This window comes from Panulirus ornatus, chromosome 10 (assembly GCF_036320965.1).
Source record: "Panulirus ornatus isolate Po-2019 chromosome 10, ASM3632096v1, whole genome shotgun sequence".
In the NCBI taxonomy this organism is placed as follows: domain Eukaryota; kingdom Metazoa; phylum Arthropoda; class Malacostraca; order Decapoda; family Palinuridae; genus Panulirus; species Panulirus ornatus.
Window position 1 is genome coordinate 24,434,422 of NC_092233.1, and position 24,502 is coordinate 24,458,923.

A 24,502-nucleotide genomic window follows, 5' to 3' on the forward strand; every position below is an offset into this window, starting at 1 on the left:
GGAGAAGAGGGAGACCAAATTGGAGGTGGAAAGATGGAGTGAAAAGGATTTTGTGTGATCGGGGCCTGAACATGCAGGAGGGTGAAAGGAGGGCAAGGAATAGAGTGAATTGGAGCGATGTGGTATACAGGGGTTGACGTGCTGTCAGTGGATTGAATCAAGGCATGTGAAGCGTCCGGGGTAAACCATGGAAAGCTGTGTAGGTATGTATATTTGCGTGTGTGGACGTGTGTATGTACATGTGTATGGGGGGGTTGGGCCATTTCTTTCGTCTGTTTCCTTGCGCTACCTCGCAACCGCGGGAGACAGCGACGAGGTATAAAAAAAAAAAAAAAAAAAAAACATCTGCAAGTAGGAGAGATGGTTAAAGGGCATTAATAGATTACGTGTTAATTAATAAGCTTGTAAAAGACTCTTTTGGATGTTAATGTGCTGAGAGGGACAGCTGGAGAATTGTCTGATCACTATCTTGTGGAGGCAAAGGTGAAGATTTGTGGAGGTATTCAAAAAAGGAGAGAATGTCAGAGAGAACAGAGTGGTGAGAGAAAGTGAGCTTAGAAAAGAGACGTGTGAAGAAATACCAGAAGAGATTGTGTAGAATGGCAAAAGAAGAGCAAATAATGTGAGAGGAGTGGTTGAGGAATGGAATGTATTTAAGGAAGCAGTGATGGCAATGTGGAAGAGATGCATGTGGGAGGTGGACAGATTAGAAAGGGTAGTGAGTGGTGGGATGAAGTAAAGTTGTTAGTGAAAGAAAAAAAGAGAGGTGTTTGGACGATATTTGCAAAAAAGGAGTGCAAGTGAGGATTGGGGTGAGAGAGTATCATCAAACTTTAGGGAGGATAAAAAGATGTTTTGGAAGGAGATAAATAATGTGCATAAGACAAGAGAACAAATGGGAACAGTGGTGAAGTGAGATGGAGTGAGTATTTTGAAGGTTTGTTGAGTATGTTTGATGATAGAGTGGCAGATGTAGGGTGTTTTGGTCAGGGTGGTGTGCAAAGTGAGAGTCGGGGAAAATGGTTTGGTAAAGGGAAAGGAAGTGGTGAGAGTCTTGAAGAAGATGAAATCCAGCAAGGTGGCAGGTTTGGATGGTATTGCAGTTGAATTTATAAGAAAGGGGGTGACTTTGTTGTTGATTGGTTGGTAAGGGTATTCAGTATGTATGGATCATAGTGAAGTGCCTGAGGATTGGCAGAATGCATGTATAGTGCCATTGTACAAAGGCAAAGAGGATAAAGATGAGTGTTCAAACTACAGAGGCCTAAGTTTGTTGAGTATTCCTGGAAAATTGTATGAGAAGGTATTGATTAAGAGGGTGAAGGCACGTACAGAGCACCAGACTGGGTAGTAACAGTGTGGTTTCAAAAGTGGTATAGGATGTGTGGATCAAGTGTTTGCTTTGAAGAATGTGTGTGAGAAGTACTAAGAAAAACAGGTGGATTTGTATATAGTATTTATGGATCTGGAGAAGGCATTTGATAGAGATGCTTTGTGGAAGGTCTTAAGAGTATATGGTGTGGGAGGTAAGCTGTTGAATTTTTTATCAAGGGTGTTAGGCATGTGTACGAGTAAGAAGAGAGGAGAGTGATTGGTTAAGTGAAGGTTGGTCTGCAGAAGGGGTGTGTGATGTCACCACAGTAGTTTAATCTGTTTTTAGATAGGGTGGTTAAGGAGGTAAATGCAAGAATTTTGAAAAGAGGGGCGAGTTTGCTGTCTGTTGGGGATGAGAGGGCATGGGAAGTGAGTCAGTTGTTGTTCACCAGTGATACATCACTGGTGGCTGACTCGAATGAGAAACTGCTTAAGTTGGTGACTGAGTTTGGAAAAATTTGGTTAAGTGTGTGATAGGAGAAAGTTGAGAGTTAGTGTGAATAAGAGCAAGGTTATTTATTCAGCAGGGTTGAGGGACAAACTATTTGTGATGTGAGTTTGAATGAAGAAAAATTGAAGGAAGTGAAGTGTTTTAGATATCTAGGAGTAGACTTAGCAGTGATTTGAACCATGGAAGCAGAAGTGAGTCTTAGGGTGGGGATTAGGGGCGAAGGTTCTGGGAACGATGAAGAATGTGTGGAAAGAGAATGTTATTTCAGAGAGCAAAAATAGGTATGCTTGAAGGAATAGTAGTTCCAACAATATTATATGGTTGCCAGGCTTGGGCTATAGATAGGGTTGTTCAGAGGAGGGTGGATGTGTTAGAAATTAAATGTTTGAAGACAATACGAGGTGTGAGATGATTTGATCAGATAAGTAATGAAAGGGTAAGAGAAGTTTATGGTAATAAAAGGTGTGGTTGAGACAGCAGAAGAGGAGAATGAGTGAGGAAAGACTGACAAAGACAATATATATGTGTCAGAAGTGGAGGGAACAAGGAGAACCATGAGACCTAATTGGAAGTGGAAGGATGGAGTGAAAAAGATTTTCAGCGATTGAGGGCTGAACATGCAGGAGGGTGAGAGGCGTGCAAGAATTATAGTGAATTGGAATAATGTGGTATACCAGGTCGATATGCTGTCAATGGACTGAACCAGGGCATGTGAAACATCTGTGGTAAACCACTGAAAGGTCTGTGGGGCCTGGATGTGGATAGGGAGCTGTGGTTTCAGTGCATTACATGTGACAGCTAGAGACTATACACCTCACACACAGCTTGCTTTTATCTTTTCCCCTCATACTGCTTGATGGGAGATGTATAAAAGAAAGAGGCAGGAGGTCAAGAGAAAGGTGCAAGAGGTGAAAAAGAGGGCAAATGAGAGTTGGGGTGAGAGAGTATCATTAAATTTTAGGGAGAATAAAAAGATGTAAGTAAGGGGAGTGGGGGAGGAATGGGATGTATTTAGGGAATCAGTGATGGATTGCGCAAAAGATGCTCGTGGCATGAGAAGCGTGGGAGGTGGGTTGAATAGAAAGGGTAGTGAGTGGTGGGATGAAGAAGTGGGATTATTAGTGAAAGAGAAGAGAGAGGCATTTGGACGATTTTTGCAGGGAAAAGGTGCAACTGAGTAGGAGATGTATAAAAGAAAGAGACAGGAGGTCAAGAGAAAGGTGCAAGAGGTGAAAAAGAGGGCAAATGAGAGTTGGGGTGAGAGAGTATCATTAAATTTTAGGGAGAATAAAAAGATGTTCTGGAAGGAGGTAAATAAAGTGCGTAAGACAAGGGAGCAAATGGGAACTTCAGTGAAGGGCGCAAATGGGGAGGTGATAACAAGTAGTGGTGATGTGAGAAGGAGATGGAGTGAGTGTTTTGAAGGTTTGTTGAATGTGTTTGATGATAGAGTGGCAGATATAGGGTGTCTTGGTCGAGGTGGTGTGCAAAGTGAGAGGGTTGGGGAAAATGATTTGGTAAACAGAGAAGAGGTAGTAAAAGCTTTGCGGAAGATGAAAGCCGGCAAGGCAGCAGGTTTGGATGGTATTGCAGTGGAATTTATTAAAAAAGGGGGTGACTGTATTGTTGACTGGTTGGTAAGGTTATTTAATGTATGTATGACTCATGGTGAGGTGCCTGAGGATTGGCGGAATATGTGCATAGTGCCATTGTACAAAGGCAAAGGGGATAAGAGTGAGTGCTCAAATTACAGAGGTATAAGTTTGTTGAGTATTCCTGGTAAATTATATGGGAGGTTATTGATTGAGAGGGTGAAGGCATGTACAGAGCATCAGATTGGGGAAGACCAGTGTGGTTTCAGAAGTGGTAGAGGATGTGTGGATCAGGTGTTTGCTTTGAAGAATGTATGTGAGAAATACTTAGAAAAACAAATGGATTTGTATGTAGCATTTATGGATCTGGAGAAGGCATATGATAGAGTTGATAGAGATGCTCTGTGGAAGGTATTAAGAATATATGGTGTGGGTGGCAAGTTGTTAGAAGCAGTGAAAAGTTTTTATCGAGGACGTAAGGCATGTGTACGTGTAGGAAGAGAGGAAAGTGATTGGTTCTCAGTGAATGTAGGTTTGCGGCAGGGGTGTGTGATGTCTCCATGGTTGTTTAATTTGTTTATGGATGGGGTTGTTAGGGAGGTGAATGCAAGAGTTTTGGAAAGAGGGGCAAGAATGAAGTCTGTTGTGGATGAGAGAGCTTGGGAAGTGAGTCAGTTGTTGTTCGCTGATGATACAGCGCTGGTGGCTGATTCATGTGAGAAACTGCAGAAGCTGGTGACTGAGTTTGGTAAAGTGTGTGAAAGAAGAAAGTTAAGAGTAAATGTGAATAAGAACAAGGTTATTAGGTACAGTAGGGTTGAGGGTCAAGTCAATTGGGAGGTAAGTTTGAATGGAGAAAAACTGGAGGAAGTAAAGTGTTTTAGATATCTGGGAGTGGATCTGGCAGCGGATGGAATCATGGAAGCGGAAGTGAATCATAGGGTGGGGGAGGGGGCGAAAATCCTGGGAGCCTTGAAGAATGTGTGGAAGTCGAGATTATCTCGGAAAGCAAAAATGGGTATGTTTGAAGGAATAGTGGTTCCAACAATGTTGTATGGTTGCGAGGCGTGGGCTATGGATAGAGTTGTGCGCAGGAGGGTGGATGTGCTGGAAATGAGATGTTTGAGGACAATGTGTGGTGTGAGGTGGTTTGATCGAGTAAGTAATGTAAGGGTAAGAGAGATGTGTGGAAATAAAAAGAGCGTGGTTGAGAGAGCAGAAGAGGGTGTTTTGAAATGGTTTGGGCACATGGAGAGAATGAGTGAGGAAAGATTGACCAAGAGGATATATGTGTCGGAGGTGGAGGGAACGAGGAGAAGTGGGAGACCAAATTGGAGGTGGAAAGATGGAGTGAAAAAGATTTTGAGTGATCGGGGCCTGAACATGCAGGAGGGTGAAAGGCGGGCAAGGAATAGAGTGAATTGGATCGATGTGGTATACCGGGGTTGACGTGCTGTCAGTGGACTGAATCAGGGCATGTGAAGTGTCTGGGGTAAACCATGGAAAGCTGTGTGGGGCCTGGATGTGGAAAGGGAGCTGTGGTTTCAGGCATTATTGCATGACAGCTAGAGTCTGAGTGTGAACGAATGAGGCCTTTGTTGTTTTTTTCCTAGCGCTACCCCGCACACATGAGGGGGAAGGGGGATGGTATTCCATGTGTGGCGAGGTGGCGATGGGAATGAATAAAGGCAGACAGTGTAAATTGTGTGCATGGGTATATATGTATGTGTCTGTGTGTGTAGACATATGTGTACATTGAGATGTATAGGTATGTATATTTGCGTGTGTGGACGTGTGTGTATATACATGCGTGTGGGGGTGGGTTTGGCCATTTCTTTCGTCTGTTTCCTTGCGCTACCTCGCAAACGCGAGGTGGGTGATTATTGGTGCATATGCACCTGGGCATGAGAAGAAAGATCAAGAGAGGCAAGTGTTTTGGGAGCAGCTGAATGAGTGTGTTAGTGGTTTTGATGCACGAGACCGGGTTATAGTGATGGGTGATTTGAATGCAAAGGTGAGTAATGTGGCAGTTGAGGGAATAATTGGTATACATGGGGTGTTCAGTGTTGTAAATGGAAATGGTGAAGAGCTTGTAGATTTATGTGCTGAAAAAGGACTGATGATTGGGAATACCTGGTTTAAAAAGCGAGATATACATAAGTATACTTATGTAAGTAGGAGAGATGGCCAGAGAGCGTTATTGGATTACGTGTTAATTGACAGGCGTGCGAAAGAGAGACTTTTGGATGTTAATGTGCTGAGAGGTGCAACTGGAGGGATGTCTGATCATTATCTTGTGGAGGCTAAGGTGAAGATTTGTATGGGTTTTCAGAAGAAGAGTGAATGTTGGGGTGAAGAGGGTGGTGAGAGTAAGTGAGCTTGGGAAGGAGACCTGTGTGAGGAAGTACCAGGAGAGACTGAGTACAGAATGGAAAAAGGTGAGAACAATGGAAGTAAGGGGAGTGGGGGAGGAATGGGATGTATTTAGGGAATCCGTGATGGATTGTGCAAAAGATGCTTGTGGCATGAGAAGAGTGGGAGGTGGGTTGATTAGACAGGGTAGTGAGTGGTGGGATGAAGAAGTAATATTATTAGTGAAAGAGAAGAGAGAGGCATTTGGACGATTTTTGCAGGGAAAAAATGCAATTGAGTGGGAGATGTATAAAAGAAAGAGACAGGAGGTCAAGAGAAAGGTGCAAGAGGTGAAAAAAAGGGCAAATGAGAGTTGGGTGAGAGAGTATCATTAAATTTTAGGGAGAATAAAAAGATGTTCTGGAAGGAGGTAAATAAAGTGCGTAAGACAAGGGAGCAAATGGGAACTTCAGTGAAGGGCGCAAATGGGGAGGTGATAACAAGTAGTGGTGATGTGAGAAGGAGATGGAGTGAGTATTTTGAAGGTTTGTTGAATGTGTTTGATGATAGAGTGGCAGATATAGGGTGTCTTGGTCGAGGTGGTGTGCAAAGTGAGAGGATTAGGGAAAATGATTTGGTAAACAGAGAAGAGGTAGTGAAAGCTTTGCGGAAGATGAAAGCCGGCAAGGCAGCAGGTTTGGATGGTATTGCAGTGGAATTTATTAAAAAAGGGGGTGACTGTATTGTTGACTGGTTGGTAAGGTTATTTAATGTATGTATGACTCATGGTGAGGTGCCTGAGGATTGGCGGAATGCATGCATAGTGCCATTGTACAAAGGCAAAGGGGATAAGAGTGAGTGCTCAAATTACAGAGGTATAAGTTTGTTGAGTATTCCTGGTAAATTATATGGGAGGGTATTGATTGAGAGGGTGAAGGCATGTACAGAGCATCAGATTGGGGAAGAGCAGTGTGGTTTCAGAAGTGGTAGAGGATGTGTGGATCAGGTGTTTGCTTTGAAGAATGTATGTGAGAAATACTTAGAAAAGCAAATGGATTTGTATGTAGCATTTATGGATCTGGAGAAGGCATATGATAGAGTTGATAGAGATGCTCTGTGGAAGGTATTAAGAATATATGGTGTGGGAGGAAAGTTGTTAGAAGCAGTGAAAAGTTTTTATCGAGGATGTAAGGCATGTGTACGTGTAGGAAGAGAGGAAAGTGATTGGCTCTCAGTGAATGTAGGTTTGCGGCAGGGGTGTGTGATGTCTCCATGGTTGTTTAATTTGTTTATGGATGGGGTTGTTAGGGAGGTAAATGCAAGAGTTTTGGAAAGAGGGGCAAGTATGAAGTCTGTTGGGGATGAGAGAGCTTGGGAAGTGAGTCAGTTGTTGTTCGCTGATGATACAGCGCTGGTGGCTGATTCATGTGAGAAACTGCAGAAGCTGGTGACTGAGTTTGGTAAAGTGTGTGGAAGAAGAAAGTTAAGAGTAAATGTGAATAAGAGCAAGGTTATTAGGTACAGTAGGGTTGAGGGTCAAGTCAATTGGGAGGTGAGTTTGAATGGAGAAAAACTGGAGGAAGTGAAGTGTTTTAGATATCTGGGAGTGGATCTGGCAGCGGATGGAACCATGGAAGCGGAAGTGGATCATAGGGTGGGGGAGGGGGCGAAAATTCTGGGGGCCTTGAAGAATGTGTGGAAGTCGAGAACATTATCTCGGAAAGCAAAAATGGGTATGTTTGAAGGAATAGTGGTTCCAACAATGTTGTATGGTTGCGAGGCGTGGGCTATGGATAGAGTTGTGCGCAGGAGGATGGATGTGCTGGAAATGAGATGTTTGAGGACAATGTGTGGTGTGAGGTGGTTTGATCGAGTGAGTAACGTAAGGGTAAGAGAGATGTGTGGAAATAAAAAGAGCGTGGTTGAGAGAGCAGAAGAGGGTGTTTTGAAGTGGTTTGGGCACATGGAGAGGATGAGTGAGGAAAGATTGACCAAGAGGATATATGTGTCGGAGGTGGAGGGAACGAGGAGAAGAGGGAGACCAAATTGGAGGTGGAAAGATGGAGTGAAAAAGATTTTGTGTGATCGGGGCCTGAACATGCAGGAGGGTGAAAGGAGGGCAAGGAATAGAGTGAATTGGAGCGATGTGGTATACCGGGGTTGACGTGCTGTCAGTGGATTGAATCAAGGCATGTGAAGCGTCTGGGGTAAACCATGGAGAGTTGTGTAGGTATGTATATTTGCGTGTGTGGACGTATGTATATACATGTGTATGGGGGGGGGGGTTGGGCCATTTCTTTCGTCTGTTTCCTTGCGCTACCTCGCAAACGCGGGAGACAGCGACAAAGTATAATAAAAAAAAAAAAAATATATGTATATATATATATATATATATATATATATATATATATATATATATATATATATATATTATCCCTGGGGATAGGGGAGAAAGAATACTACCCACGTATTCCCTGCGTGTCATAGAAGGCGACTAAAAGGGAAGGGAGCGGGGGGCTGGAAATCCTCCCCTCTCAATTTTTTTTAATTTTCCAAAAGAAGGAACAGAGAAGGGGGCCAGGTGAGGATATTCCCTAAAAGGCCCAGTCCTCTGTTCTTAACAGTACCTCGCTAATGCGGGAAATGGTGAATAGTATGAAAGAAAGAAAGATATATATATATACACAGACTTTCACATCATACTATTTGCCATTTCCCACGTTAGCAAGGTAGCGTTAAGAACAGAGGATTGGGCCCTTCAGGGAATATCCTCACCTGGCCCCCTTCTCTGTTCCTTCTTTTGGAAAATTAAAAAGAAATGAGAGGGGAGGATTTCCAGCCATCCGCTCCTGCCCTTTTTAGTTGCCTTCTACGAAATGCAGGGAATACGTGGGAAGTATTCTTTCTCCCAGATCCCTGGGGACATACATATATACACTTGTACATACTCATACTTGCTTGCCCTCATCCATTTCTGGTGACACCGCACCCCACAGGAAACAGCATCACTACCCCTGCTTCAGTGAGGCTGTGCCAGGAAAACAGACAAAAAAGGCCACATTTATTCACACTTAGTCTCTGGCTGGTTCAGTCCACTGATAGCACGTCAACACTGGTATACCACATTGTTCCAATTCACTCTATTCCTTGCATGCCTCTCACTCTCCTGTATGTTCAAGCCCCAGTCGCTCAAAATCCTCTTCACTCCATGCTTCCACCTCCAGTTTGGTCTCCCACTTCTTGTCAACCTTTCCTCACTCATTCTCTCCATATGTCCATATTCTACACACCCTCTTTTGCTCTCTCAACCACACTCTTTTTATTACCACAATCTCTCTTACCTCCTCATTATTTAATCAATCAAACCACCTCACACTCCATATTGTCCACAAACATTTCATTTCCAACACATCCTCCCTCTTCCGTACAACTCCATCAACAGCCCATGCCTCGCAACCATACAATACTGTTGGAACCACTATTCCTTCAAACATACCCATTTTTGCTCTCTGAGGTAACATTCTCTCTTTCCACACATTCTTCATTACTCCCAGAACCTTTGCCCCTTCCTCCATCCTGTGACTCACTTCTGCTTCCACGGTTCCATTCTCTGCTATCTTCACTCCCATATATCTAAAACACTTCACTTCCTCCAATTTTTCTTCATTCAAACTTACATACCAATTAAGTTGTCCCTCAACTCTGGTGAACCTAATAACCTTGTTCTTACTTACATTTACTTTCTCCTTTAACACACTTCTCCAAACTCACTCCCGAACTCCTGCAGTTTCTCACTCAAATTAGCCACCAATGCTGTATCATAGGCAAACAACAACTGACTCACTTCCCAGGTCCTCTCATCTCCAACAGACTGCATACCTGCCCCTCTCTCCAAAAAAATTGCATTTACCTCCCTAACCACCCAATCCATAAACAAATCAAATAACCACAGGGTCATCACACACCCGTACCGCAGAAAAATCTTCACTGACAACCAATCACTTTCCTCATTTCCTACTCATACACATGCCTTACATCTTTAATAAAATCTATTCACTGCTTCCAGTAGCTTACCTCCCACACCATATACTCTTAAAACCTTCCACATATGCCTTCTCAAGATCCATAAATGCCACATATAAATCCATCTATTTTTCTAGGTACTTCTCACACATTCATCAAAGCAAACAACTGATCCACACATCCTCTACCACTTCTGAAACCACACTGCTCCTCCCCAATCTGATGCTCTGTACATGCCTTGACCCTCTCAATCAATACCCTCCCATACAATTTTCCAGTAATACTCAACAAACTTATTCCTCTGTTGTTTGAACACTCACTTTATCCCCTTTGCCTTAGGTACATTGGCACTATACATGCATTCCTCCAATCCTCAGGCACTTCATTATGATCCATACATACCAACCAGTCAACAACACAGTCACCCCCTTTCTTGATAAATTCAACTGCAATACCATCCAAACCTGCTGTCTTGCCAGATTTCACCTTCTGCAAGGCTTTCACTACCTCCTCTCTTAACCAAACCATTCTCCTTAACCCTCTCACTTCACACACCACCCTGACCAAAACACCCTACATCTGCCACTCTAACATCAAACGAATTCTACAAACCTTCAAAGTACTCACTCCATCTCCCTCTCACTTCATCACTACCTTCAACAATGTTCCCATTTGTACTCTTTGTCTTACACACATTATTTACCTCCTTCCAAGACATATTTCTATTCTCCCTAAAGTTTAATGATACTCTCTCACCCCAACTCTCATTAGCCCTCTTTTTCAACCACTGCACCTTCCTCTTGACCTCCTGCCACTTTCTTTTATACATCTCCTTCCTTGTAAGTATTGTCCAAATGCCTCTCTTATCACTTTCACTAACAACTTTACTTCTTCATTCCACCATTCTCTATTCTTTCTAATCTGCCCACCTCCCACCTTTTTCATGCCACATGCATATTTTGTACATGCCATCACTGCTTCCCTAAATACATCCCATTCCTCACCCACTTCCCTCACATCATTTGCTCTCACATTTTGCCATTCTACACTCAATCTCTCCAGATACTTCCTCATACAAGCTTTCCAAGCTCACTTATTCTCACCACTCTCTTCTTACCAACATTTTCTCTTCTCTTTTGAAAACCTCTACAAATCTTCAGATTTTGCTATAATTCCTGGAATTTCACATATCATTTCTATGCTACTTGTACTTATAAAGTCAATGGTAATTCCAGTGATCATGATTTCTTATCTTATAGCTTCTTCCATGATGTAACTACTATGTATGTCTGGCACAGAAAGAGGGATGATGTTTTACCCCCTTCAGTTGCTGTTTCTATGTTTCTTTCATCTTTTTCATTTACAAGGAATCATCAAGTACATACTACATCTCGTTTCATGCACCCTGATACCACATCCAGCTTGCTAAAGTAAACCACAAACTTCCACACTAATCTAAATGCATTTAAGTTTCCATATTTTAATACAGTAATCCTTGATTTAACAGACTAATAAGGGGAAGGGGTGTCTGTTTGTGCCAAAAGTCTGTTAAATCGTATGTAACCTATTTCAGTGTCACCTTTAAGTTCACATGCCTTCTTCTAACTCCTCTATCACTGTAGGGTTTATTGTGTGGTACGATAGTTAGGCAGCAGGCACCTGACAGCATAGGAACACTCGCCAGGCAGTTAGAGGCAGGAGTCAGACTGAAACAGAGATGATGCCACCCCTCTCCCATGGAAGGATAGTTCTTTATAATACAGTGAGGATGGACTACCTGCTTTCATTACACCTCTTATATGGCACAATGAGTGGGATTCGAACCTACATGGGAAAATTCCACGTTATCGCAAGGTTGCTCACCTTCTTCAGGAGATGGGGCACACCCAGAGAAATTGTTTTGGACAGGGGAAATTATCTAGAAAGTGAGGAGATAGAAGCTTTATACAAAAAAAATGGGGAATCATGGCCTGCTTCTCCTCAGCCCCTTCCCCCAGTCCAATGGATGCACCAAAGCAGCAGTGAAGGCAGCCAAACAGGTGTTGAGGGGCAACACCGGTGTTGGAGGTAGCTTACAAAACAGCAAAGTGACTCAGGCTGTGATCCAATATCTCAACAGCCACCCCCAAGAGAGGGGGATAAATCACCTGCACAGCTGGCAGCAGGGAGACAGTTGTGAGGTGGTGTCTTGGTGCCCTGGCAACATTATCTGATAAACTGGTGAAACAGGGAGCGGGCCATAACAGAAAGCCAGGCTCGTGTGTAGGGCAGCCCAGCAGGTAATGCCGCTACGCTGCCCCAGCTGTCTGTGGGCACCCCTGTCTGTGTGCAGGACATTGCTTCAAAGGTGTGGGACAGGTCAGGCATGGTAGTGGAGGTGAAGCCGCATAGACAACAATACTCAGTGAAGTTAGACCATAATGGCCACCTGTCTCTGTGAAACCCACATCATCCATGCCCCCAGGTTTTGCTGATGTCCACAACATCTGAGGGTCAAGGGGAGTACCCACCAGCAACGGCTTCGCCCCCAGTTGTGGCAACACCCAGCCTCAGGTGGCGGCACTCTCACCATGTGAGACACCTCCCGCACACTTGCAAGATTATGTTTGTGATGGCTCCTGTGAAGAGTGAACACAGTAACATTGTGTCATTTTTGTTCTTGCATGTAAAGGAAGTGTAACCTTACTGAGCAGTGATCTGTGTATGTATTTGCCTTATGCCCTGTTGAATTTTAATTTCATTCTTTTTTTCTTGTTTTTAGATTTGTTTTTGTTTTTAGAAAATGTGATGGCTAGTTACCAAAATCTCATGAGGGGGTATAGGGTTTAGTATATGGTATGATAGTTGGGCAGCTGGCACCTGGCAGTGTGGGAACACTCACCGGGCAGATGGAGGCAGGAGTCAGAGTGAGATAGAGGTGATGCCACCCTTCTCCTGTGAAAGGATACTTTTTTAAAATAAATTGAGGATGGAGTACCTACTTTCATTGTGCCTCTTACAATCACTTGATACCATTTTGAATTGTAAGGATTGCAAAATTTTTTAATAAAGTCACAATTCTGAAATAACAGAAACACTCTGTATATAACTTGACTATGATAGCATGAGGCAGACTGAAAACGAAACAAAGCAGGTTTACCCTATGGTACCAAAAACAAGTGCAACATGAAATGTGCATGGTACAGCATTTGAGATTTTTTTTTCCATTATTATTAATTAATGTATTGTATTATTATTTGTCTGTTAAATCCGAAATCCTTTATATCAGGGTCAGTTAAATCAAAGGATTACTGCACTAAGTTGGAATGTCATGCAAGACTAAATGAATTTACTTCATTGCACTCAACAGAAAAGTAGCAAATCCATAACCCTGATGTTATCATCATATCTGGTCTACCTCTTCTTATATCTTCAATAACAAATTATCCTGTCTGACTTAAAATCTGCTACATCATACACATGACAATAAAGTCCGAATCTTTCTTATTACTTTTTCATATAACGGAAACCTTTTCATCATTTTCTACTTCTTTGTTCTTATTCCAACTACACCATATATGCTTTTTTTTTTCATCTTTTCTCACCTATCCTGCGGCGTCACAAGTTATTCAACCAATCTTTTACTCAAATGATGCATTTGCCTTATACATTATAAGATTATCTGTAATTTAAGGGCTATCATACAGTGATATAATGAAATATACACCAGAAAAAACATTAAAAACATACCCATCACTGATCATGCGCAAGCCAAGCTGCAGGAACCCACTGAGGCTCTCGCTCTAGCATGTTTATTTCATGTAGTAGCTGGTGGTAGGCACGATCTACATCCTGATTGATGATGATAAGGTCAAAATAATGACCATACTGTTCTTCCATCTCCCTAGCCTTTTCTATGGTTTCCTTGAGCTCCTCATCCTGAAATATGAAGTTATAATATTGAAATGCAAACTTATACCAGAATAATTAAAATGAGATCTAGTGCATTCTTCTTATTCATACCTGACTGTCATTTCCTGCATTAGCAAGGTTGTGTCAGGAACAAAGGAAGAAAGGCCACAGATGTGACTGCCATTTCCTGTGTTAGCAAGGTTGTGTCAGGAACAGAGGAAGAAAGGCCACAGATGTTCACAACCTTTCTCTAGCTGTCATGTTGTGTAATGCGTGCAACCACAGCTCCCTATCCATATCCATGTCCCACAGACTTTTCCATGTTTTATCATGGACTCTTCACATACCCAGTTCAGTCCACTGACAGCACATACCACGTCATTCCACATCACTCTATTCCATTCACACCCTTCACCCTTCCGCATGTTCAGGCCCCAATTGTTCAAAGCTTTTTTCACTCCATCCTTCCATCTCCAATTTGGTCTCCCCATTCTCCTCGTTCACTTCACTTCTGACAAATATATCCTCTTTGTCAACCTTTCCTCACTCATTCTCTCCATATGTCCAAACCATTTCACCACACCCTCTTTTACTCTCTCAGCCACACTCTTTTAATTACCACACATCCCTCATATCCTTATCCCTGGGGATAGGGGAGAAAGAATACTTCCCACGTATTCCCTGCGTGTCGTAGAAGGCGACTAAAAGGGAAGGGAGCGGGGGGCTGGAAATCCTCCCCTCTCGTTTTTTTTTTTTTTTTTTTTTTTTTTTTTTTTTTCTTTTTCCCAAATGAAGGAACAGAGAAGGGGGCCAGGTGAGGGTATTCCCTCAAAGGCCCAGTCCTCTGTTCTTAACGCTACCTCGCTATCGCGGGAAATGGCGAATAGTATAAAAAAAAAAAAAATCCCTCATATCCATATATTGCTTACTTGATCAAACTACCTCACACCATACACTGTCCTCAAATGTTTCATTTCCAACACATCCACCCTCCTCACATTCATATAACATCACTGGGACTACTATGCCTTCAAGTATATCCATTTTTGCCCTCTGAAATAACATTCTCTCTTCCCACACATTCTTTAATGCTCCTAGAACCTTTGTCCCCCTCCCCCACCCTATGACTCACTTCCACTTCCATGGTTCCATTCACTGCCAGACATCCAAAGCACTTTACTTCCTCCAAATTTTCTTACACCCCTACTAACTTGTCCCTCAACCCTGCTGAACCTAATGCCATACTTTTATTCACATTCACTCTCAACCTTCTCCTTTCACACACTCTTCCAAACTCAGTCACCAACTTCTGCAGTTTCTCACTTGAATCTGCCACCAGCACTATCATAGGCAAACAACAACTGACTGACTTCCCACACTCTCTCACCCCCACAGACTGCATACGTGCCCCTCTCTCCAAAACTTTTGCATTTACTCCCTCACCATCCCAATCATAAACAAACTGAACAACCATGGTGACATCACAGACTCCTGCTGCAGCCAAACCTTCACTTGGAACCATTCACTCTCCTCTCTTCCTACTCATACACAAGCCTTACATTCACTGCTTCTATCAGCTTTCCTCCTACACTGTATACTCTCAAGACCTTCCACAAAGCATCTCTATCAACCATATCATATGCCTTCTCCAGATGAATAAGTGCCATATACAAATTCATCTGTTTTTCTAAGTATTTGTCACACATTCTTTAAAGCAAACACCTGATCCACACATCCTTTACTACTTCTGAAACCATACTGCACCTCCCCAATCTGATGCTCTGTACATGTCTTCACCCTCTCAATCAATACCCTCCTATACAACTTACCAGAAATAACAAACTTATACTTGTGTAATTTGAACAATCAACTTTACCCCCCTTGGTGTTGTTCAAATGGCACTATGCATGCATTCCGCCAATCCTCAATCTCCTCACCATGATACATACATACAGTGAATATCCTTACCAACTAAAATCAATAATAAGGTGTTACCTATTTAGCTGCAACTGAAAAGTCACCTTCAATGAGGTTGTAACATCATCAATGGACAAAAGTGAGCAGTCTTTTTGAGAAACTTCTCACTCTAGAGGAATCCATCATTTCCTTGCTCCTAATTAACCCCAAAGGATTCAAGTCATACTTGTACATTTTATGCTTCTTTCTGCCCTCACCTAAATACAAATTGGTATGTAGAGGTGCCTTGTAGCAAAAGCAAGTTCATTTACCAACTGCAGTTTCTCACTCAAATCAGCCACCAGTGCTGCATCATCGGAGAACAACTAACTCACTTCCCAGGCCCTTTCATCCCCAACGGACTGCATATTTGCCCCTCTCCCCAAAACTCTTGCATTTACCTCCCTAACCACCCCATCCATAAACAAATTAAACAACCATGGTGACATCACACACCCCTGCCACAGACCAACCTTCACTGGGAATCAATTACTCTCCTCTCTTCCCACTCACACACATGCCTTAAACCCTTGATAGAAACTTCTCACTGCCTTAAACCCCAGATAGAAACTTCTCTGCCTTAAACCCCTGATAGAAACTTCTCACTGCTTTTAGCACCTTACCTCCCACACCATATATTCTTAAAACCTTCTACAAAGCATCTCTATCAACCCTATAATATGCCTTCCCCAGATCCATAAATGCCACGTACAACATACAAATCCATCTGTTTTTCTGAGTATTTCTTGCATACATTCTTTAAAGCAAGCTTCTGATCCACATATCCTCTACCGCTTCTATAACCACACTGCTCCTCCCCAGTCTGATGCTCTGTACATGCCTTCACCCTTTCAATCAATACCCTCCTATACAATTATCCAGGAATACTCAACAAACTTATGCCTTTGTAGTTTGAACATGCATACAATGAATATCCTTACCAACCAATCAACAACATAGTCACCCCCTTTCTTAATATATTCAACTGCAATACCATCTAAACCTTCCACCTTGCCAGATTTCATTATCTACAAGGCTTTCACCACCTCTCCTCCCTTCACCAAACCACTCTCCCTTACACTTTCATTTCACACACCACCCTAACCAAAACACCCTACATCTGCCACTCTATCATTAGACACATTCAACAACATAAAGAAAATGAATGGTAGTTGGTAGGCAACCACTGATCAGGGAGGTATATTACCATTACTACCCACCATAGTGAGCTAGCACCTCAGTGTTTGTCAATTGCACTCCTTTGACCCAGGTAGATGTCTTTCCTTTCTGCCTCACCCAAACATCAACCACATAACTCATTCTTTGTAACTAGATTTTCCAGCGGTGAGCACTCTGTGCTAGCCCCACCTTTTGGCAAAATGGTAGGAGCAGTTGATAGAAGCAGGAGGTAGGAACATTTAGGAAGAAGCAGTAGGTAGGTAGGAGTATTAGGTAAAAGTAGTCAGTATGAACAACAGGTAGGTGCCTAATTAAACACTGCACTAGAGTTGCCCTCTGCCAGTGGCCTGTTAAGGATCAGGCACTAAAGACTAAGAAGTGGCTCTGGAATATACTAGTATGGAGACTACTGCTGTGGCCACCCTCTTAAGGAAGTTTAGTTGGAACCAGTATCAGAAATATAAATAGATGGAATGAGGAGAGATTGACTAAAAGGGTATATGTTTCAGAAGTGGAGGGGATATGGAAAGGGGAAAACCAAACTGGAGGCGGGAGGATAAAGTAAAATAGATTTTGAATGCTCAGGGCCTATACATGTGGGGTGGTGTAAGGCATGAATGGGACAGAGTAAACTTCAGTGATGTGGAAAACAATGCAACATGCTATCAACTGATTCAGTAAGGACATATGAAACCACATTAAGTTCTGCGAGGCCCAGTTGTGGACACATGAGTGAATGTGAATAAATGAGGCCATTCCTTCAACTGTTCCTGGCACTACTTTGCTAACCCAGAAAATGGCAAACAAGTATGAAAGGGCCACATGATCTTCTTAAAAGGTTCTTATCTGTTCCTGATGTAACCTCGCTTACTACAGGACACAGCAATCATATATGAAAGAAAAAGATGTAAACATATGTGTAAGGAATGGAAGGTATTTAGAGAAGCAGTGCTGACAAGTGTGAGAAGAGAGTGTGGCATACAGAAAGTGGGAGGTGGAGAGGTGAAAAATGGGTAGCGAGTGGTAGGATGAGGAAGTTAAGTTGCCAGTGACTGAGAAAAGAGGTGTATGGGTATCACTTGCAGGGAAGGAGTGCAAGTGATATGTAGTTGCACAAAATAAGCAACAAGAGGAAGGAGTTTCTCTTGGAGGGGTTGGTGATGTACCCATGGCTGTTTTATTTATTTATGGATAGGATGGTGAAGGAGGTAAATGTGAAGGTGTTGGGAAGAGGGGTAGATCTGCAGTTTGTCAAGAACTGAGGCTGGCCAGGGAGGTAAGTTAGTTCTGTTACCTGATGACACAGCATTGATGGCAGATTCAAGTGAGAAACTCAGTCTGGGATAGAGTGATAATGGAGAAAATTGAGAGTACAGGTGCACCACTGATTTTCCAGCACGCTTGGTCCCAAAGCCTTGCCCAATTAACCATTTTGCCAGACCTACCGTGGTCACGCAATAATAATTCGTCAACACACCTCTAACCCACTAATCATACATCTCCTATGTGTCTTAAAGTATACCATGGACTGCTAGAAACTTAAATTAAACAAATATTAAGTGTTTGAGCAACCTAAGATGGTAAGTTTGTCCTTAGATAGTTTGAATCCTGTGGGGTCTTCTTCGTCTTCTGTTATACAGTGTTTTCCTAGGTTTGCATCACCAGAATAATGCAGTTTCGTCTGCATCATACCCCTGCTCAGGACTGAGGTGCTCATTAGCTCCGAGTTTTGCAAATTCGTCCCCATACTCGGCAGCCCTTTCTTGGTTTGCAGACCCCTTTTCTCCGCACACTTTATTCATGGAAATTCCATGACTCTTCTTGGATCTTTGAAGCCATCCTTCACTATAGTAACACTTATGTTGTAATCTAAGTACTTTATGGAACTACTTAGCCTGGTCCATTATCATGCTACCTGACAAGTTCACTCCATCACTCCGACACTGTCGAAACAATTCTATTATCACTCGATTGTGCTCAGTACTCTTACCAACTTTCATAGTTTTTCTAATCGTCATTTGTTTCTTGGAATCACTGTCTGCATAGAATTTCAATATTTTCTCCCTTCTTTATATCATCAACAGTTGATGAACCAATACTGTAGATGTCACACAGCTTATGCACCGAAACACCATGGTCCATAATTTTTTTCAACAGTTCTACTTTATCTTGGATCAATATGGACTGGTGTTTACATTTGACACCATGCCTGACACACTCATATGTCTTAGAAGCCATAGCTAAGGTTAAAATCTAAGCAAAATAAGCTAAGAATCTCACAAAATTGCAATATCACCACCAACAAGTGCAGCGTAAAGAGTGTAAATAAGCATGCCCTACACACAATGCCATCTGTGGCTGCCCAGTAAACTAGTCTGGTTGCCACAGTAATTTCAAATTTCCTCATGTAATTTTGTCCAGACTAAAGGTGCCGAAATATCAGTTGCCAGATATTCGGTGTTGTACCTATATATATCAATAAAAGTAAAATTATGAGGTTTAGCAGTGGAAAGAGACAGGTTAGTTGGGCACTGGGTTGAGCAGGATAGGTGTAGAGTTAGGCTTGATGCACACTATAGCTTCTCACATGAGACACTCATGTTCAAGCAATGGTCATCCCAGTCCACTCCAGTTGCAGGCTATCTACAGTGCATCTGGCAGTAGAAGATGGATTTTTCTTCATCTGAGTTGGCTATGATCGCCATAGCATTGGAAGAAGAAACAAACAAAAACTCGATAGGAAAGGGAGAACTTGGTTACCTCCATCCAATGTTGGAAGATGGGGAATTTTACACTCTTTATCCCTATCTAAGTGATGATGAGGGCAAATTCTTTCATAATTCCACATGGTTGGTTTCTTGGGGTTTATAGGCAAGGATGGAGAGACAGCCTCCCACTTCATGACTGGGCCAAGACTGGAGTGAGACTGTTGGGTAATGCACACAGTTGCTCTCGTTCCAGTCACAGTCCACTCCCGCTCTGCTCAAAATATCTTTTGGAAGACCATTGCTTGTGTGTGATCAGAGAGAGAGCAAACTGTGAGCGATAGTGTGCATGCCCCCATTGAAATACATGTAACAATATTTTAACCAGAGTGAAAGCAGACCAGGAGCAGAACTATAATGTGCATCAGGCCCTATCAGTACAACTAAATGGTCAGAGGAAAGTTTGTGAAGTGTGCTCTATGTGGTCCTCATGTGCACTGCTGTTGTGCAAAAACTAATATAAATGGACTCATACAGGAAACAATACAAAGAAAAAATGAAAAAGAAAAAAGATGTCAAAAAAAAACAGAAGTGAGATAAGAGTAACTGGTGTACAGGTCTGATATTCTAATGATGTCAAACATTTCAGTACCATCCACCAAGAAATGTCAGTTAAATATGTGAAAGGCAATTAAGTGATTGGAGGTCTAATGAATATAAACAGGAAAACTGAGAATCAACAGGTGCAAAAGAGTCTATCTGAAACAAGTTTATCACATTCTTATCTATTTGAATACCAGTGTAAACGAAAGCTAGACAAAGAGAAGAAACCATGATGAAGGAAATGTAGATTCAAGAGGGAGATACAGATCAGAGGTGATGTGGTTAAAGGGTTTAAGGATTTAGTTTTCCAAGACTGAGAGTTTAGGTACATGGTGAAAAAGAATGAAAATTTATGACAAGGACACTGAAGACAAGAGGAAGTTTTATGTAAGTTAGAATGCTAGTATTCAGTTGTATACTACAGTTCAGTATAACGGTTTAGTATGCAGTGGTGTATACAGCTCAGCAAAGAGAGGGATACTTGGAAAAAACACATAAGCCACCATGACGGATAGTTACAGAAGATATACTAAATAGTCTGAAAAATAAATATATTTTTTTGTAGTTTGAATCAAGAAATCTCTAGTTTCATCATCTATAACATAAGGATGTTAATAACAAACCTTTACTGGTTCTCCTAATCTCTGTTTCTTCTGCCTCAGTTTCTCCAGCGATGGGGGAGCAACAAATACTACAAATGGTTTGAGGTCAGAACTCTTGAGAATCTTGAGGGATAAAGGGTGAAGATTCAAGACACAAATTTTGCCAGAATTCACAACAGCTCTAATGGCATTTATGCTGGTCCCATAATAGGCTTTCTCATATTCCCCATGTTCTACAAATTTGCGTGCAAGGATATCAGCCTCAAACTGTGTCCGTGAAATGAAGTGATAATCTTGACCATCCAACTCCGTTTCTCTTCGTGCACGAGATGTGTCTGTAAAAGGGAATACAATCAATATCCATTGGAACAAATGCAATGTACTTAAAGCAAAGCACATAGAATAACCACAGAATATATCATAGAGTAGTAGGGAATGATTAAAAAGGTTATTTCTACATGTATACTCTACAAGAGTCACTGTGTTGTAAGGAAATAACTTATACATGTTTATCAATATACACATTTCCATTTATTATGAGGGGTTGATCAAGTGAACAGAGAGAAATAGAGTCCCTAACCCCAAAGTTTAGAGAAAGGTAGGAATGCCCTATCACTTGTAGTGTGCTTGGTGTTGTATAACATTCACCCAGTAATGGTTTTAAATACACCTATAACTTTTGTTTTTAAATATTCATATAATCCTCATTAAAGCTATATTTAAATAATTTTCCCTTAACACACTAACCTTCATTTGATACATGCAAGGAAAGCTTGAGAAAGAGAGAGCAAACTCACGTGGAATGGCAGCAGCAAATCTGTCCCTATCCTCCATGAGTTTTTGCCTGAGTTCATGCCGTCCAATATTTGGAGGGCCAATGAGGACAATAGGTCGTTTTCTATTCGCTCTTGGGTAATACAACGCCACATCTTCATATGTGAGAATTTCTTCCGAATCAAAATCTGTAGAAAGTAAATGTAATTAGTATAAACATTAAGGTTTCATCATCAAATAATCAATTACATTAGCAACCTTCAAGGTAAATACTTTACATAGTTAATCGGCAAAACTTTGCACATGCTCTAAGCAAAACCTTTACCACAAATAAGGAATGCATCAGAAATTAAAAAATGGGGTGATACTGGACAGCCTGGATGGTATTCTCTAAAAACTTGTTAAACTAACAATATACGATTTGGGTATCCAAAGACACCTGCATAGGTTGTTCAATTATGTCACTAATTATATCTGGATTTATAACATCTGGGAAAAAAATCCTTATGCATCTAAAAGTTTCAAAAGCTATGTCTAAACTGTGAAAAAGAAAAGGTGTTAAATCAGTTATGTAACATACTCAGCGAATGTTTTGAATTTGACTTCAAAATGTGCAGTAATCTTCCGTGACATCGAGTGTGTGTGTATATTTATAAATTTTTTTTTTTTTTTTATACTTTGTCGCTGTCTCCCGCGTTTGCGAGGTAGCGCAAGGAAACAGACGAAAGAAATGGCCCAACCCCCCCATACACATGTATATACATACGTCCACACACGCAAATATACATACCTACACAGCTTTCCATGGTTTACCCCAGAAGCTTCACATGCCTTGATTCAATCCACTGACAGCACGTCAACCCCGGTATACCACATCGCTCCAATTCACTCTATTCCTTGCCCTCCTTTCACCCTCCTGCATGTTCAGGCCCCGATCACACAAAATCTTTTTCACTCCATCTTTCCACCTCCAATTTGTTGAATGTGTTTGATGATAGAGTGGCAGATGTGGGGTGTCTTGGTCGAGGTGGTGTGCAAAGTGAGAGGGTTAGGGAAAATGATTTGGTAAATAGAGAAGAAGTAGTAAAAGCTTTACGGAAGATGAAAGCCGGCAAAGCAGCAGGTTTGGATGGCATTGCAGTGGATATTTATACATATATATATATATATATATATATATATATATATATATATATATATATATATATATATATATATCCCTGGGGATAGGGGAGAAAGAATACTTCTCACATATTCCCCGCGTGTCGTAGAAGGCGACTAAAAGGGAAGAGAGCAGGGGGCTGGAAATCCTCCCCCTCAATTTTTTTTAATTTTCCAAAAGAAGGAACAGAGAAGGGGGCCAGGTGAGGATATTCCCTCAATGGCCCAGTCCTCTGTTCTTAACGCTACCTCGCTAATGCGGGAAATGGCGAATAGTTTGAAAAAAAAAAAAAAATATATATATATATGTAGGTTTGCGGCAGGGGTGTGTGATGTCTCCATGGTTGTTTAATTTGTTTATGGATGGGGTTGTTAGGGAGGTAAATGCAAGAGTTTTGGAAAGAGGGGCAAGTATGAAGTCTGTTGGGGATGAGAGAGCTTGGGAAGTGAGTCAGTTGTTGTTCGCTGATGATACAGCGCTGGTGGCGGATTCATGTGAGAAACTGCAGAAGCTGGTGACGGAGTTTGGTAAAGTGTGTGGAAGAAGAAAGTTAAGAGTAAATGTCAATAAGAGCAAGGTTATTAGGTACAGTAGGGTTGAGGGTCAAGTCAATTGGGAGGTGAGTTTGAATGGTGAGAGGCTGGAGGAAGTGAAGTGTTTTAGATATCTGGGAGTGGATCTGTCAGCGGATGGAACCATGGAAGCGGAAGTGGATCATAGGGTGGGGGAGGGGGCGAAAATTTTGGGAGCCTTGAAAAATGTGTGGAAGTCGAGAACATTATCCCGGAAAGCAAAAATGGGTATGTTTGAAGGAATAGTAGTTCCAACAATGTTGTATGGTTGCGAGGCGTGGGCTATGGATAGAGTTGTGCATAGGAGGATGGATGTGCTGGAAATGAGATGTTTGAGGACAATGTGTGGTGTGAGGTGGTTTGATCGAGTAAGTAACGTAAGGGTAAGAGAGATGTGTGGAAATAAAAAGAGCGTGGTTGAGAGAGCAGAAGAGGGTGTTTTGAAATGGTTTGGGCACATGGAATGAGTGAGGAAAGATTGACCAAGAGGATATATGTGTCGGAGGTGGAGGGAACGAGGAGAAGAGGGAGACCAAATTGGAGGTGGAAAGATGGAGTGAAAAGGATTTTGTGTGATCGGGGCCTGAACATGCAGGAGGGTGAAAGGAGGGCAAGGAATAGAGTGAATTGGAGCGATGTGGTATACAGGGGTTGACGTGCTGTCAGTGGATTGAATCAAGGCATGTGAAGCGTCTGGGGTAAACCATGGAAAGCTGTGTAGGTATGTATATTGTGCATGGGTGGACATGTATGTATATACATGTGTATGTGGGTGGGTTGGGCCATTCTTTCGTCTGTTTCCTTGCGCTACCTCGCTAACGTGGGAAATGGCGAATAGTTTAAAAGAAAGAAAAGATATATATATATATATTTATATATATTTATATATATATATATGTGTGTGTGTATATATATATGTATACGTTTGAGATGTATAGGTATGTATATTGTGCATGGGTGGACATGTATGTATATACATGTGTATGTGGGTGGGTTGGGCCATTCTTTCGTCTGTTTCCTTGCGCTACCTCGCTAACGTGGGAAATGGCGAATAGTTTGAAAAAAAAAAAAAAAGTTTGTTGAGTATTCCTGGTAAATTATATGGGAGGGTATTGATTGAGAGGGTGAAGGCATGTACAGAGCATCAGATTGGGGAAGAGCAGTGTGGTTTCAGAAGTGGTAGAGGATGTGTGGATCAGGTGTTTGCTTTGAAGAATGTATGTGAGAAACACTTAGAAAAGCAAATGGATTTGTATGTAGCATTTA

The 24,502-nt window shown here is 41.8% G+C and overlaps 1 protein-coding gene across 1 annotated transcript in view; it reads right to left on the reverse strand.

The window, feature by feature from the left end:
• The window catches only part of sdt (MAGUK p55 family member stardust), a 963,188-nt gene that overhangs the window by 3,620 nt on the left and 935,066 nt on the right, over positions 1-24,502 (reverse strand). The window contains 3 exon segments of the mRNA XM_071665600.1: positions 13,522-13,710; positions 20,750-21,063; positions 21,526-21,690. Coding sequence (XP_071521701.1) covers positions 13,525-13,710; positions 20,750-21,063; positions 21,526-21,690 — 665 coding nt within the window. The 3' untranslated portion in view covers positions 13,522-13,524.